General features: G+C 38.5%; 1 protein-coding gene across 2 annotated transcripts in view; it reads right to left on the reverse strand.

Annotated features, from left to right (window-relative positions):
- lrfn5a (leucine rich repeat and fibronectin type III domain containing 5a) overlaps positions 1-15241 on the reverse strand; it is a 153573-nt gene that overhangs the window by 12578 nt on the left and 125754 nt on the right. For both annotated transcript variants that reach the window (XM_030126156.1, XM_030126155.1), the window contains 5 exons: positions 13427-13555; positions 13133-13313; positions 12775-12930; positions 11016-11275; positions 9363-9830 (listed from right to left, as the gene is read on the reverse strand). In XM_030126156.1, the coding sequence (XP_029982016.1) occupies positions 9363-9830; positions 11016-11275; positions 12775-12930; positions 13133-13313; positions 13427-13555 (1194 nt within the window). The remainder of the gene's footprint in view (positions 1-9362; positions 9831-11015; positions 11276-12774; positions 12931-13132; positions 13314-13426; positions 13556-15241) is intronic.

Here is a 15241-nt window from a genome sequence, read left to right on the forward strand (position 1 = left end):
ATGGCTATGTTTAATAGAGCGTACATTTCTACAGGACAACTCATAGAATTGGGATTAAACAGCTGTGATGCCTTAAAGCTGCGTATTACTTTCATCTCCAATTTTTCATCAAATCTGTGAAACCCGAGGGATAGCCTGAGTATCACGAATCTGTTAGTCTGTCCGTGATTACGTACCTGAATCGCTTTCCTCACAGTGAACTACTTCAAAGTTGACTCCATCAGAAGCTGTCTGTTTGTTTACATACCAAACTGAAACCTAAACCAAACAGTCACTCGGGCCTTTTCGGAATTCGACGCAACCGCAGCAGCAAGAAGCAATGAAGCTGTTTCCGTTTGTTGCTGCTGTGACTGTACTGCGGGTGTGCGGAATTCCCATTCCCACAATGCACTTTGCCACAAAATTTCCGAAAAGGCCCGGGTGACATATCGGTTTGATATGTAAACAAACGGACCACTTGTAATGGAGTACACTTAGAAGTTGTTCACCATGAGGGAAGTGATTGAGGTGTGTAAACACGGAAAGACTTACGGATTTGCGACACTTAGACTAAGACTCAGGTTTTACAGATTTGATGAACAATTGGTGGCGAAATTCATATGCAGCTTTAAGTAAACCCCTTATCAGTCAGGCTAATTGGAGTCCAGACTGACCTTGTGATGGGTGCATCAGGGTGGGTGAAGTGATTACCCATCATGCCTAGTACCTGCAGTACATGCCTGTGTTAGCAGTGTCGTGACACAGGGTTGATTCAGCTGGTCAAGTCTAGGTTCAGCAAACTTATGAGGTCAGTTGACTATCATACCACTACCATCATTTTCACACATGGATTGGCCACCACAGAGTCCAGGCCAGAACCCCACTAAGAATCTTTAAGATGTGGCAGAGAAGACTTTACCCACTGGTCCGACTCGCCCACCATCACTACAAGATCTTGGCCACAAATCAATGCAACTACGAGTGGAAATTAATGTTGTGACATTACACAAGCTCATTGAAATGATGCCATGGTTAATCCATGCTGTAATCAAAGCTAAAGGTGCAGTGGAATATTAGAGTGTGTGCCAGGCTGTGTTTCTGTTCATCCTTGCTTAATTGAAGTAATCATGCTGCAACCTCTCCTTTCCTTTTCTTCCTCACTATTCATTCTTTTCAAACTACCTCATAGCTGTTTTTTCCTTTTGTCTCCATCCATCTCATTATTTTTTTTTTTGCCCAACATCCATTCATACGTAGGATATTAAAGGACAGTGAGAGGGAAGAAAAATAGGCACACAAAAGGTAACAGAAAACAGAGAAAATAAGGAAAAGGTCATATTTGTCCACTTCTATTTCTTTCTACTGCTCCTTTTTGCTTCCAGCTCTGTTTCTCCAGTAGAATCATCCCTACTGCTCTACTACTTGTTCATGTTTAAAACCCCATAGACTACTTACAACAATAACACTGTTGCATTAGGCCCACGATATGTTTATGGTGCTATAAAATCAGAATTGGAACATTACGACGGGATAAAGGTGGATGCTTTTTCACGCCTTAAGTACAGCTGAGCTAGGTGTTATACCTGTGCCGCAGGGACTATTGGCAAGGATAAAGCACTTCCTGCGAGTGAGAGGGAGTGGGAGGAAGAGAAGATGCCTTTTTAAAAGCTTGGATTCATCCCCCGCCCCCTGTTGTGTAGCTCATGAAAAAGCTTGCCACACAATTTGCTTGATCTGTAGTTTTTTTGGCAAATGGCAACTGGCCCCTGTAGCTCGATGGATCTACTGAAGTGGAAAACAACTGCTGAAAGAACACGGAGAAAAAACAAAAACAATAGAAAGCACCAGGCAGCAGATGATAATGACGATAGAGAGATTGGCTTCTCTGTGTGTGTGTACTGAAGTCACTTAGTGATTGTCAAAGCAGCGTTTGCATCCAATCAAAAACCTTAGAATTGGGAGTTTTTTTTTGTTTTTTTTTTGTGTCTGCGGGCCTGTTGAAAGACCTGCAGTCTGTGTAGGTCTTAAATGGGCCTTTTATCTGGCACTTTTGTCTGTGAATGTATGCTGCAAACAGGATTTCCAATTTTTTTCATCAATGTGTTTCCAGAGCTTCTAGCTATACTGTCAGTTTTCTTACTCCTAATGAACTGGCCTGCTCGCTGCGATTCTCATCTCTATACTTTTAACTGTTCAGAAGTTGAGGGGAAACTCTAAAATGTACTTTTCCCTCACCAATTAGGGTCTCTCATGGCCACAGTAGCTGTAAAACTGATGATTGCCCTGAAGGTCAGCTACTTTATTAACATCTTTTAGATGAGCTTTTATGTCTATAACTTTATAAGATTTTTATGTTATTACTTGTCTCTTCCTAGTGCTTTTTATTATCACATCGGTTTTTTAAATTGCATTTTATTATGAAACTGCTTCTTGCTGGTGTTGCCGTTATACTCATCGATAGCATTTATGTTTAATATGCATTTATTACCCATAGACAAGGCCCAAATATTGATGACAACTAGTGCTGCAACAATGAATTGATTAAATCAATCCAAATCGATTCTTAAGAGTTGGCAACAAATTCAGCAGTTGATTCGTTGGGTCTTGAGCATGTTAGTATTGAGGCATGCCCACACACTGTGCAGTGTAACAGAGGAAAACACAGAGCAGCATGGCTGAGGCTTTGGATGCCAGGCCAGATTTTTAAATCTAGGTTTACATTATGTTCCCGGTGGCCACAGCAGCCCCATTTGGGTGAAACGTAGTGTGCCGTTTATGAACAAAACTTGAATATGGAAAAAAAACCAAAACAAAAAACGGGCAAACGGGGCTGCTGTTGCCACGGGAAACAGAATGTAAACATTAGCTCAAGATAGCCTACGTGTCGTGATTACTTTAGCGCGCTAGCTAATTATTAGATACTATAGTCTTAATTATAATGTTTTCATCCATCTCCGTTTATCAGGCCACCAGACTAACATTACCTATCATTGACCAAAACTACTACATAAAATGCTAGTTTGATATCCTATAACCAGAGCTGGTTGAAGACTATAGCCTGCTAATCTCTAGCCATAACAAGTCTAGGTAGCGGGTTAGTGCTTGCTAACTAAATCCGAAGCCATTGTGGGGATGTACAGGGTGGGGAAGCAAAATTTACAATATTTTGAGGCAGGGATTGAAAGACAGTGTATGACCAATTAGTTTATTGAAAGTCATGAGAATTTATTTGCCACAAGAAAATTGACATAATAGAAAATGGTTTTATTCTATGTGTCCTCCTTCTTTCTCAATAACTGCCTTCACACGCTTCCTGAAACTTGCGCAAGTGTTCCTCAAATATTCGGGTGACAACTTCTCCCATTCTTCTTTAATAGTATCTTCTAGACTTTCTCGTAATAGTTTTGCTCATAGTCATTCTCTTCTTTCCATTATAAACAGTCTTTATGGACACTCCAACTATTTTTGAAATCTCCTTTGGTGTGACGAGTGCATTCAGCAAATCACACACTCTTTGACGTTTGCTTTCCTGATTACTCATATGGGCAAAAGTTTCTGAAAAGGTATGGATAATAGTGTTAGGTATGATTATGACATCAATATATGTTTGGTTTCAAAACAATTGACATAGTGCCTGCTGAGAAAAAACAACTAAATGTTCATTGTAAATTTTGCTTCCCCACCCTGTACTCATTAGTGACTTGTCTGCAGCCTATATTGCTTTGGGTTAAGTACTGATCTTTGAGTATTGAGTCTTATGTGTTTATCCGATGAATTGATTAGTTATTAAAATAATCAACAGATTAATCGATTATTAAAATTAGCATTAGTTGCAGCCCTAATGACAAGCCATAGCATTATTATGAAGCATTAATAAATGTATAATATATACATCCCAAAGTCAAATCTGTCTTCCATTTTTCTTCAAGGCGCAGATCTCTTGTACCTTTTATCCTCAACATCATTTAATCTAACTAAACAAAGACCTTTTCGTCCTATAATCTGTGAATTTAATCTTTTATAATCACAGAATGGGTGCAATCAACCGAGCCATTAATTAAAGACAATAATAGGTTCTATGTCTGAATAAGAGCACATTCTGCTCCATGGCTGTTTTATGGTCGCCGTGGTCGATGCCGACTGTGAGTTTTTACATTGTCATCTGCACGGCGGCGAATGGTTCAATAAAACCACCGAGGTGTAAAGGCCAAAGACTGCATATAGTGCTTCTGTCAAGGCAGGTCGAGTGTAAAAGGTCATCACATTATTCCGTCAACATCAGCCTTGCCTTGACCTGACCCTAAAAGAAAGGGTTAACAGCTGAGGCACATATAATCTCTGTGTCGATGGCTCAATTAAGCTCCTCAATTTTTACTTTATTCTCTATTATTGATAGGATTCCACGCTTACATTAACACCAATAACGTATGTGTTTTGTATTTGTAGCTTTGCGTAATAACAGTCACTATTAATTAACTAATGCATTAGAAACCTCTATACCTGTGTAAGTAGTAATTTTCATAGTTAATGATATACAGTAGCGCACCGAGCCAGACTGAGACTCTAATTACCCCCATGCACACAGGGGATTCAAGCAAAACCCCACATGCATGTAATCTAGCTTTACTGTTTGTAATTTTATCTCTCCGATGTCAGCCTCACGCTTCAGTGTATCCTCTCCTGCCGCAGAATAAGAGCTGTGTTAAATTACTGCCAGCGCAAAACAAAAATTTCCAGCTGTTGAGAATTCGTTCAGGTGTATCTCAGGTGTCCATACGAACATAGAGGTTTTGTTTACCCTAATCAGTCCTGCTGCTCATTCAAAGATCTCTACCTAACATGTCTGCTGAAACCTCATCACCTAAGCAGTGTTTGGGAAATGAGGTCTTGTACGCCTATGGCTGCAATGTGGGCACACAAAGCAGGTACACTCTACATTCTCCGCATTTCTATTTCATTCCGTAGGTGTTACATCTTGTGCTTTCCATGTATTCCAATTTTGTCTTGATTTAATAAAGTGGGTTCCATTTGCAATATTAGATGCATTTTGGTGGTTCATTCCTATTTTTGTGCTCATTCTGTCTATTTCATGTGAAGCACTTGGTCTATGTAATTTCTATTTTGTAAAGGGCTTTGAGCTGCATTGACTGTATGAAAGGTGCTATGAAAATACACAGATGGGGCCGCTGATTTTGACTCAATAAAATTGCTTTGAGAAGAGGTGCAGATGAAAAAAAAAAAAGATTCCAGTCCTCACATGTGTGCTGTGATATAATATGTGAGGACAAATTTAAAATATGTGAAAATGAACATGTGTTCAAACAGGGAAACGCATAATTTTTATTATGACTGTCAAAAAATGTAAATTTGAGTCGATGATGAATTGTTATACAAAAATATTTGTTTTATAATAATGGTTTCAATCACAAAACTGCATATACTCACACACGTATTGACTTTGAATTTTGAGACATCTAACATTAATTATGTTTAGTTTGTCTTTTTGTTGCTAAAAATTGACAATGGCAGGTATAATGTAACTATAATAATGACACCAAAGTGCAAAGTCAATATAAACTGCACTGAAAACTCATAACACAAGAAAAATGGAACATGTATTATATTAAAAAAAAAGCACCAGTCAAATACTGACAAATGATGGTAAAATATGTTATTTCTTTTTGCTACAAGTGAATTACTATGATCACAAGTATCATTGTCACAGTGGTGCGGTGGTTAGCACTGTCCTGTCAGAGGGTTTGAGCACAGTGTAGTTTTCATTGTAAACTGTGTGGAGTTTTGCATGTTCTCTCTGTGTCTGCGTGGGTTCTCTTTGGGTACTCCAGCTTACACCCACTTTCTAAACACATGCACCTCAATAGGTTAACTCAGTGTTTTTCAACCTTGGATTCTGGATCCCATGTGGGGTTGCCTGGAATTCAAATGGGGTCACCTGAAATTTCTACAGGGTGGGGAAGCAAAATTTACAATGAACATTTAGTTGTTTTTTCTCAGCAGGCACTACGTCAATTGTTTTGAAACCAAACATATATTGATGTCATAATCATACCTAACACTATTATCCATACCTTTTCAGAAACTTTTGCCCATATGAGTAATCAGGAAAGCAAACGTCAAAGAGTGTGTGATTTGCTGAATGCACTCGTCACACCAAAGGAGATTTCAGAAATAGTTGGAGTGTCCATAAAGACTGTTTATAATGTAAAGAAGAGAATGACCATGAGCAAAACTATTATGAGAAAGTCTGGAAGATACTATTAAAGAAGAATGGGAGAAGTTGTCACCCGAATATTTGAGGAACACTTGCTCAAGTTTCAGGAAGCGTGTGAAGGCAGTTATTGAGAAAGAAGGAGGACACATAGAATAAAACCATTTTCTATTATGTCAATTTTCTTATGGCAAATAAATTCTCATGACTTTCAATAAACTAATTGGTCATACACTGTCTTTCAATCCCTGCCTCAAAATATTGTAAATTTCGCTTCCCTACCCTGTAGTAATTGATAAAAATAATAATAAAAAAACAACATACTAATACAAATATATGGTGAGTTGACAGAGACAATCCCAATACATAAAAGACATGACAAACTGTGAAGCTGAAACTGAAGCACTGTGGTTCTGTTTATCTTTCAAATGTTCATTGTGGTTGGTTTCAGATGCTGCAGCTCTTTCATAATTCATAGTTTGAGTTATTGTTTGTTCAGTATTAATTTGCAGCCTTATAAATACAAACTGGACTGAGTGTACATATCCTGACCAAGGAAAATAAAATTCTGCCTCCGTCCATAATAATATACATTATATAGACTAAATGTCATCTAAAATTAACGTTTATTTGCAACATAGTATAGCAAACTATTACATGATTAAAAACAAATTAATTTTAGGAAAAAAAACAAAACAAAAGGCTCCGTTTTGAATTGTCTAGGGTTGCCAGAAATTTGTGATGTTAAAATGTGGTCACGAGCCAAAAAAGGTTGGGAACCACTGGGGTAACTGGTCAGTCTAAACCCCCCATAGGTTATGAGTATGAGAGTAAATGGTTGTCTGTCTCTGTATGTCAGCCCTGTGATGAACTAGTGACATGAATGAATCCCAAGTAACTGCAATAACTGTGACATGTCTGGGTTTCATGCAGTAAAGTTTTGACTTCTTTATTTTTGTGCAGCTTTAGTGTAAACAGGTAGAGCAGTAACCGCTCTGTTGTGTTTATGACAGAGAGGCTGGTCAGGGAGTGTTTTCTGCCCCCGGTATTCTCAGACTCCATAGTTATTTGGTGCCTCCGGAACAGAAACACAATACTTAAGCAGTAGGACTGGTGTTAAAACAGTAGCACTGTATCAGTAAACATCTGCACGTCTCGAGTGTCCTTGAGCAAGACACTGAATCCCTGTCTGCAGGAGTGCTGTTCAGCAGCTGACCCTGACCTCCCATTGGAAAAAAAAAAAAAGTGGAGGCTGGGTTTTTCCTGCAGGGATCAATACAGAATCAAGTATTACAACTATTACATTTCAGATATGCAATGTATTACATGTCCAGGAAGTTAACATAACCGGTGGAATTTGCCTGTGAAAGCATTAAACTGTCACTCACTTATCCTTCTGTTTATGCAGAAAGCTGAACTCACAGTATGTTCCCCCCTCCCCCGTAGACCCAGGAGCATTATGTTGAACGGGCAGGGAGTAAAGTGCACAAATGTCAATGTGCGGCAAATCAATAAGCTCTCACTGAACCTGAAAAGTGTGCGACAATAGGACTAGTCCTCTCTTGCCTGTCATTCTGTTTCGCTTATTTTCTGTCAAACTCACCCCCCTCCCCTCTGCTGTTTTCCTATATTTTTACTCATATTTTCTTTGTGTCCCTCTTTTCTTCTCTCTTTCCCCTTCTGCTCTTTCTTCTGTCTTCTGTTTGGGTAATGAAAAAGCCGAATCAATGGGTTGCTGCTTTGTGCCAACAGAGGTGTTGAATGGAAATCAATCGGCTATCTAAAGACAAGAGGGCTGCAAAATAACACAGAGAAACACAAATGACTTCAAAGCTTAATACTGGAAGAGAGAGCAGGAGGAAAAGAAGAAAAGAGAGGAAGAAGGGCAGACTTTGAGTGACGTGACAGAGCGAAAAGGGATTGTGTTGGGTGGTAAAAGGCTGTCTAATCACTCGTCCGCAGTGTCCCCACAGGAGGCTGTTTGTTTTGTGGCTGTCATGCTCTCCAACCTAATACTTTTCAACAAATACTTTAAAGTCGCAGAATGAAAGTATAAACACAGCTTTTTTAGGATGAAAATCCCACAAATGCACAAAGGCTTTGGTGTGCTTTTATCAAAAACACAGTGAGTAACAGAGGAAAACAATAGATTGAAGAAAAAGGAAGTTTTTACTCTGTGGCAGCTATCTTCATGTGAAAGGGTGTGACGTTATCTTTAGAAGACAGACAGCTATAAATCCCACTGGCGTCGTCTCTTGATGATGCATTGTCTGAATGGGGTTAAGTACTGATGAATTATACAGAGATTAGGAATAATATGCAAGCGAGATAATACCAGCAGATACAGTACTTCTATTAATGTTAACTGTGTATTGATATAGTCACAAAGAGATAAGGACTTTAATGATCAAGGATGTAATTCACAAAAAGACAAGGAAATACACATTTTATTACTTTGGGCAGTGTCACCAGACGGTCAGCCTCATAGATCAGCCTCCTCTTGATGAAAATAAAAAGTATGCATGGGGATTAGCTATGATATTAAAGGTAGATAATGCTGGAGGATTTCTCTGTGAATGCTCTGTGTTTGTTAATTCCTTCTCCCCCATCTCACCAGGGTAAATATTTAGCTCAAATAATCATTCCCAGTGAAATCGATTTAATCTGTGTAATCCTGAACAAACGGCAAAAGTCAAGAAAGACTGGCCGAGCTGTCTCTGTCAAGGCCGTCGCTATGAGTCAGCAAGCTAAAGTGTGCCTCTGTGTTTTGCCTGGTTTGACTCTGGATCGTGAACTTTCTCACGTCTGAGTTTCTCTGGCCCGTTTCATCTCAAGGTCGGCCTCATTTGTATGCGCTGATGAAAACTTTTACGATCCAGTAGCACTGGCATTGATTTTGTAGTAAACACCTCGTTTGCTTTATAGTTTTAATTCTACCCACTTTTCTCCATGTTCAGTTTCTATTTTCTCTGATCCCATTTTCCGACAGGATCATTAAAGTTGCATCTCATCAAATGTAATCTAATCTATACAGCTCAGACTTGTGTAATTCTGTACCTCCACAGTGGGCATATCATTGTTCAGTTTCCATTGTGTACACTGTCTCACCACTGTGCTGTACTTCAATGCATTGTCCTGGTTCTGTCAGGCTTACCTATACACAAGTGAGTCGTCCTGGCTGCCGTTATACTGGATCTGGAACATCCTAATGCCTGGAATATTCCTCTGGAAGTTGAACTTGATCAATGCAGTGGACGACGTGGCCTCGGCCGTCACTACCCGCTTATCCACACCGCCTTTCACGTCACCCGTCACGTTGCTCCCGTTGGCTCCGCCTCGGGTCGACGTGGAAATGTCTGATGATCCCGGGTCAGGTTCCTGTATGTTGTTGGTGTTGTTGGAGATGTGGGGGAGTTTAATAATCACCAGGTCCACTGTTTGGTGGGCTTCCCCGGCAGGGTTGGATGAGATGCAGGTGAAGGAGCCAGTGTCTTTGACTGTACTGATGAGAATATCCAGAGTCCCATTGGTGTAGACCAGTGTTCTGGAGGAGTTGGACACCAGCTTACCCTCAGGAGAGATCCAGTGGATGGCTGGCTCTGGGTCACCTCTTGCCTTGCACCTTAGAGGAGTGAGAAGCAGTGGAGTGGAACATATTAGTAAGCAGACAGAATGGGGTCAGCTGTACAGTAAAGCAGAGCACTGCTACATGCGGTTTGTGGAATCCCTCCACCTTCCCTCTGGGACTAAAGTGGGAGGAAAACCAGCTTGAACATTATCTACGGTGTAGACAGAGCACATTCATTTAACTTAGAATAGTGGGTAATGCTCTACATCACAACCTGCAAATAACAGGCTAGATTAGAGAATAACAGAACAGTCATTTGATAAATGAGGCATGGACTGAGCCAAATACAGCAAAGAAAATTAAGAAACTTTCAGTAAAAACACGCAATTGATTTCTATTCAGAGGCATGAAATAAAAATACATTTAAGTCATTAAAAATTATGAGCACTGATCAATAAGGAAATGTCACTGTAGCCTTCTCCCACTTCTGTAATTACAGTGAATTGTCCTGAGAAAAAAAAAACAAAAAAAAAAAATCGTTTTTATGTATAAACAAAACCACACTTGATCATTGTGAGTCAGCTGGTACAAATTAAATCAAACAAAAAGTATTAAAAGAAGGAATTGGTAAAGTAAAAAAATTTAATTATTACCAGCAACTTGAACCGGATAGTTACATTTTCTACAGCTTTCCATATATCACCCCTCTGTCATACCACGTTAATGCATTAAAAATAGAAAGAAAAAAAAAAGACTAAATATTAAAATGTTCTAAAACATTAGGTGAGTGTACCCTCTGCTAATCTCTACTTATATGTTATGTATGAAGGAGATGCTGGACATGATAAAGGAGAGAGAATAATAACACCGCACTGATTTCCTTTGCCCCCATTTTCTCAATTTCATCATATTTCCATATTTGAAAACATAACATCTATCATGATTGGAATCGTGTGACCAATATATATGCAAATGAAGTAATCATCTTCCCTCAGACCTGTTGTTGTCTGATTTAGTTTTGTCCTCCTTAAATTTCCACTGTGATGTCCCTGCCTTGTGCTTCATTGAATAGTAGGGCATTTCATGTTCACCTGAGCACCTTGTAAACATAAAGCACAACTATAAAGTGCATGTGTGTGTGCACAGTTGTTATGGGATACCGAGGAACATGCGGAATACTCTAAATACTTGCGTTTTACTGATTGCACATTTACTAATTTCCGTCTCAAATGTTGATACCTGAGTGCGACCCTCTGCCCCTCCAGGACCCTCATCTCATGGGAGTATCTGGTGATGAGAGGTGGTTCACACAGGAACTCCTCCTCAGGGATGGACCAGAAGTATCTCCCAGAGAGATGCTGAGGTGAGGCGCACGTCTCAAGATCATCCTCTCGGTTTAGCCTCCTTAGCCAAAGTAGCTCACAGTTACAGTGGAGGGGGTTTCCACCGAATGACAGCGCAAAAGAAGAGGGGTTGATGATCCCTGATGTGGCCAGGACCTACAAAGAACAAATACATGTACTCACAATCACACATCCATCTACAGAATGAATCAGTAATAGATTGTCTGTTTATAATATGTATTCTATTTAACCCTTTCATGCATAGTGGTCACTACAGTGGACAGCTATTCTATAGCTGTTCTCTTGTATATTCATGGATTTTATTGTTCTTTTCATTGTTTTTTTTTGTTTTGTATTTTTTTACACATATCTTTATTAACGTTTTAAGACACTACATATCTTTTCTGACATGAATTGGTAACATTATGTAGATCTCTCCTGATCATAAACCCCCAGAATTACAAGCCTTCCCCATAGTTTTCACACAATTTATCAGTAAATACATGTTTCTGTGCATCAAAAATTAAACGTGTGGTGTCCAGCCGAATGGACATTTTTGCAACTTCATGAAAAATAGGTTCACAAGATTTTTTTTTTCTTTTTTTTTAAAAATTATTTTAAATGTTTTTTTTTATTTTTTATTTTTTTTATTTTATTTATTTATTTTTATTTATTTTTCAGAAGAAAATTTTCAGTCGCATTGTTTTTTTCATGCCTAAAGGGAAATAAAAACACTCAGGAAAGAATTTTGATTAAGGTCCTCATAATTTGTGCATGAAAGGGTTAATCTCTATACATCCTTATGTATAAAGTTTAATTTATCGATTACATCCACTTCTTTTACTCTTTTTTTTTCACTCTTTTGTAGTGTGCAAAATAAAATAAAAATACATTTAAAAAAAGTGGTGCCAGGCACAAAAAACCCTACCCCTCGCACATATTTTATCCATTATAAGTACATGGGAAGATTTTAAAAATTCAGAATAAAATTTTAACTTTGACCTACTGTTCCCAAAATGTAGTAAGATTCATTCTGGGTCACTGGCAATCTATAAACCCAATTTAGCATGAATTCACCCAATAGTTTTGCTGATACAGACATTTGAAATTTCACCCATTATAAGTAAATAGAAAAAAAAAAAAAGATTTTAAAAATTCATTAAAAATTGTAACTTTGACCTACGTTTCCCAAAATATGAGATCTATTCTGGGTCACTGGCAAACTGTAAACCCAATTTGGTATGAATTCAACCAATAGTTTTGCTGCTAGAGTGTTAACAATCAAACAAACAAACAAAGTGAACCAAAAGCAACACCCCTTGTCTCTCCTTCAAGGGGTGGGGTAATAACCTAGAAATGCACATTTATGTCTACCAGAAATCAATACTGTCAAATGTCAAAGTTCATCTGCAGCGCTTTTGTGTCATAAATCTCTATGGTTCAATTGGTGCTCCTTCAATGGTAGTATAAATAACGGCTGAAAGGTTTTAAAATGGTTGAGTTTTTTTAATCATCTCTTTTGTTCTGGACATAAAGGGAACTACACAAAGGAAAAGGATCTTTAAACTGAAAATAAAATAGTGCCAGCTGAATTTGACCATCACAAATATTATTTCAGTTGTTCAGAGTATGCATACAGCGGACAGCTAGAATACCTGTGCTCTTTGAAATAGTGGATCAGGTGGAAGCTTTTGGAGTTTGTTGGATGTGACGTCCAGCCGGTTGAGTTTCTGTAGAAGGGAAAATGTTCCCTCTGGAATATACTCCAGCATGTTGTGGTCTAAACTCAACGTGTGGAGGCTCGTCATTTTCTGTGAGGGCGAAAAAAAAATATTATCGTTCTGCTTTCAGTGAGAGTAACAGACCTTGGTGTTAAATTCATACAAAAGAACATGGATGAAGTTGATACTGTAAGCATAGGAATGTTAAAAAAAAAAAACTGAAACCAATACTGTAACATCTGGATATAAAGAACAGGTGTGAAAGGCTGTAGCAGCTTTAGTGCATCCTGACCTGTATGGCCTCCCATGGAATCGAGTCTAGGTTATTATAACTCAGGTCCAGTTCTTCCAGAGCCAGCAGGTCATTGAACGCTCCCTGGTGGATGAGCACCAGCTGGTTGTTGTTCAGAATAAGGTGATGAAGCTTTGACATCCCGCTGAATGTATCATTCCCTATCCTCGTCAGGCGGTTACTGCAATCATTGAAGAAAAATAGAAACCTCAGTCTCAGTCAATATTGTACAGGTTTAGAAATAAGTACAGCTTCATCAAATATTATTACACCAACGTCAGTGTCTGTACATACCTGTTGAGGTGAAGGGCTCTGAGGTTCTCTAGATCAGCAAAGGCATGAGGTGTGATATATGAGATGGTGTTTCTCGATAATGTTAGATCCACCAGCCGTGTCATGTTTGCAAAATCTTTCCTCTTCACACTGTGGACAAGGACGAGCAGTGACACATTAGTTCAGTGGTTTCCAAACTTTTTTGATTCGTGACCCCATTTTAACATCACAGATTTCTGGCAACCCCGGACATGCAAAATGGAGACTTTTTTTTTTTGCCAAAATTAATTTGTTTTTGATCATGTAATAGTTTGCTATACTACGTATGTATGTATGCATGCAAATAAACGTTAATTTTAGACAACATTTAGTCTATATAATGTATATTATTACAGACAGAGGCAGAAAAGCCAGGTGTAGATTACTGCACAAAGTGAGAATTTTCTTTTCCTTGGTCAGGATATGTACAGTCAGTCCAGCTTGCTTACAAGGCTGACAGTTAATACTGGACAAACAATAACTCAAACTATGAATTATGAAAGAGCTGCAGCATCTGAAACCGACCACAATGAACATTTGAAAGATAAACAGTACCACAGTGCTTCAGTTTCAGCTTCACAGTTTATCATGTCTTTTATGTATTGGGATTGTCCCTCTCAGCTCAGCATATATTTTTTTATTAGTAAGTTTTTATTTTTATCAATTACTAGAAATTTCAGAATTCCAGGTGACCCCATGTGGGGTCCTGACCCCAAGGTTGAAAAACTCTGCATTAGTTGGTAAGGGCGAAGCTTTGTGTGTGACCCTTTAGGCAACATTTAATAACTAAAGACTAAATATCTCAATATTTACTTCAAAAGGTGATGTATGCTTGTCAGTCTTTTATTAGTTTTCTATCTGTGATTTACTTGAAAGCAATCGTTTAATAGAAAATGCTCAATATTTGAAAGCTAAATTCACACTGAAACAGAATTCACATATGCTATTCCTTTTGTCCTGGGCAGCTCATTCAATATTTGTGACCATGAACAATCTCTCTAATGGCCATAACCCACAGATCCAAGGCTTGAAATGGCAATGCCATCAGGAGACAGCCTTGAGCTGCTCCATTGACTATGAACAGACTATGACTTACTCTGAGGCCTCGAAGGATATGCTTCTTTTCAACCACCCAAATGAGTTTTATTTCATTCTGGTGCCAGCAGATAATGTGCTCATATCCCCATAAATGTGCCCTGGGTGATGTCACTCTGCCCAAAAACTCACAGTGTCTTATTCATCGATGCTAGACAAGCTTCAGGCTTAGTAGAGGGATGGCATCATAGATCAGTGACTTGCCTTCTAGTTTAGAGCTAAAGTTGTTCACGAACACAGATTAAGACTGAACTTTCCAAGGAAATGCTTCAGTAGTCACGAGATAGTAGTGGATCAGATGCTCAGGCAGAGACCACTGTGTGTTTGAATAAAATGAATGTGTTTGTTTATTCTAGGAAATACCAATCACATTACTCCCAAATCCAAATAAAATTAGTGTCGTTCAGAGCTTTTATTTCCCAAAAAAATGGCAAGTAATAGTAACAAAAAGCCAATGTTTTCAGACCTTAAAAGTTGAATAAAGAAAACAGGTTCCTATTCATTTTGAAACAACACAATACCAATGTTTTAACTTTGGAAGACTTGAGAAATCAATATTTAGTGGAATAACCATGATTTTCAATCACAGCTTTCGCAGATCTTGGCATACTTTTCAGCAGTCTTTCACATTGTTGTTGGCCGCTTTATGCTACTCCTGGCGCAAAAAAAAAAAAAAAAAAAAGAGCAGCTCAGCTTTGTTTG

The sequence above is a fragment of the Sphaeramia orbicularis genome, chromosome 22 (genome assembly GCF_902148855.1).
Source record: "Sphaeramia orbicularis chromosome 22, fSphaOr1.1, whole genome shotgun sequence".
In the NCBI taxonomy this organism is placed as follows: Eukaryota; Metazoa; Chordata; class Actinopteri; order Kurtiformes; family Apogonidae; genus Sphaeramia; species Sphaeramia orbicularis.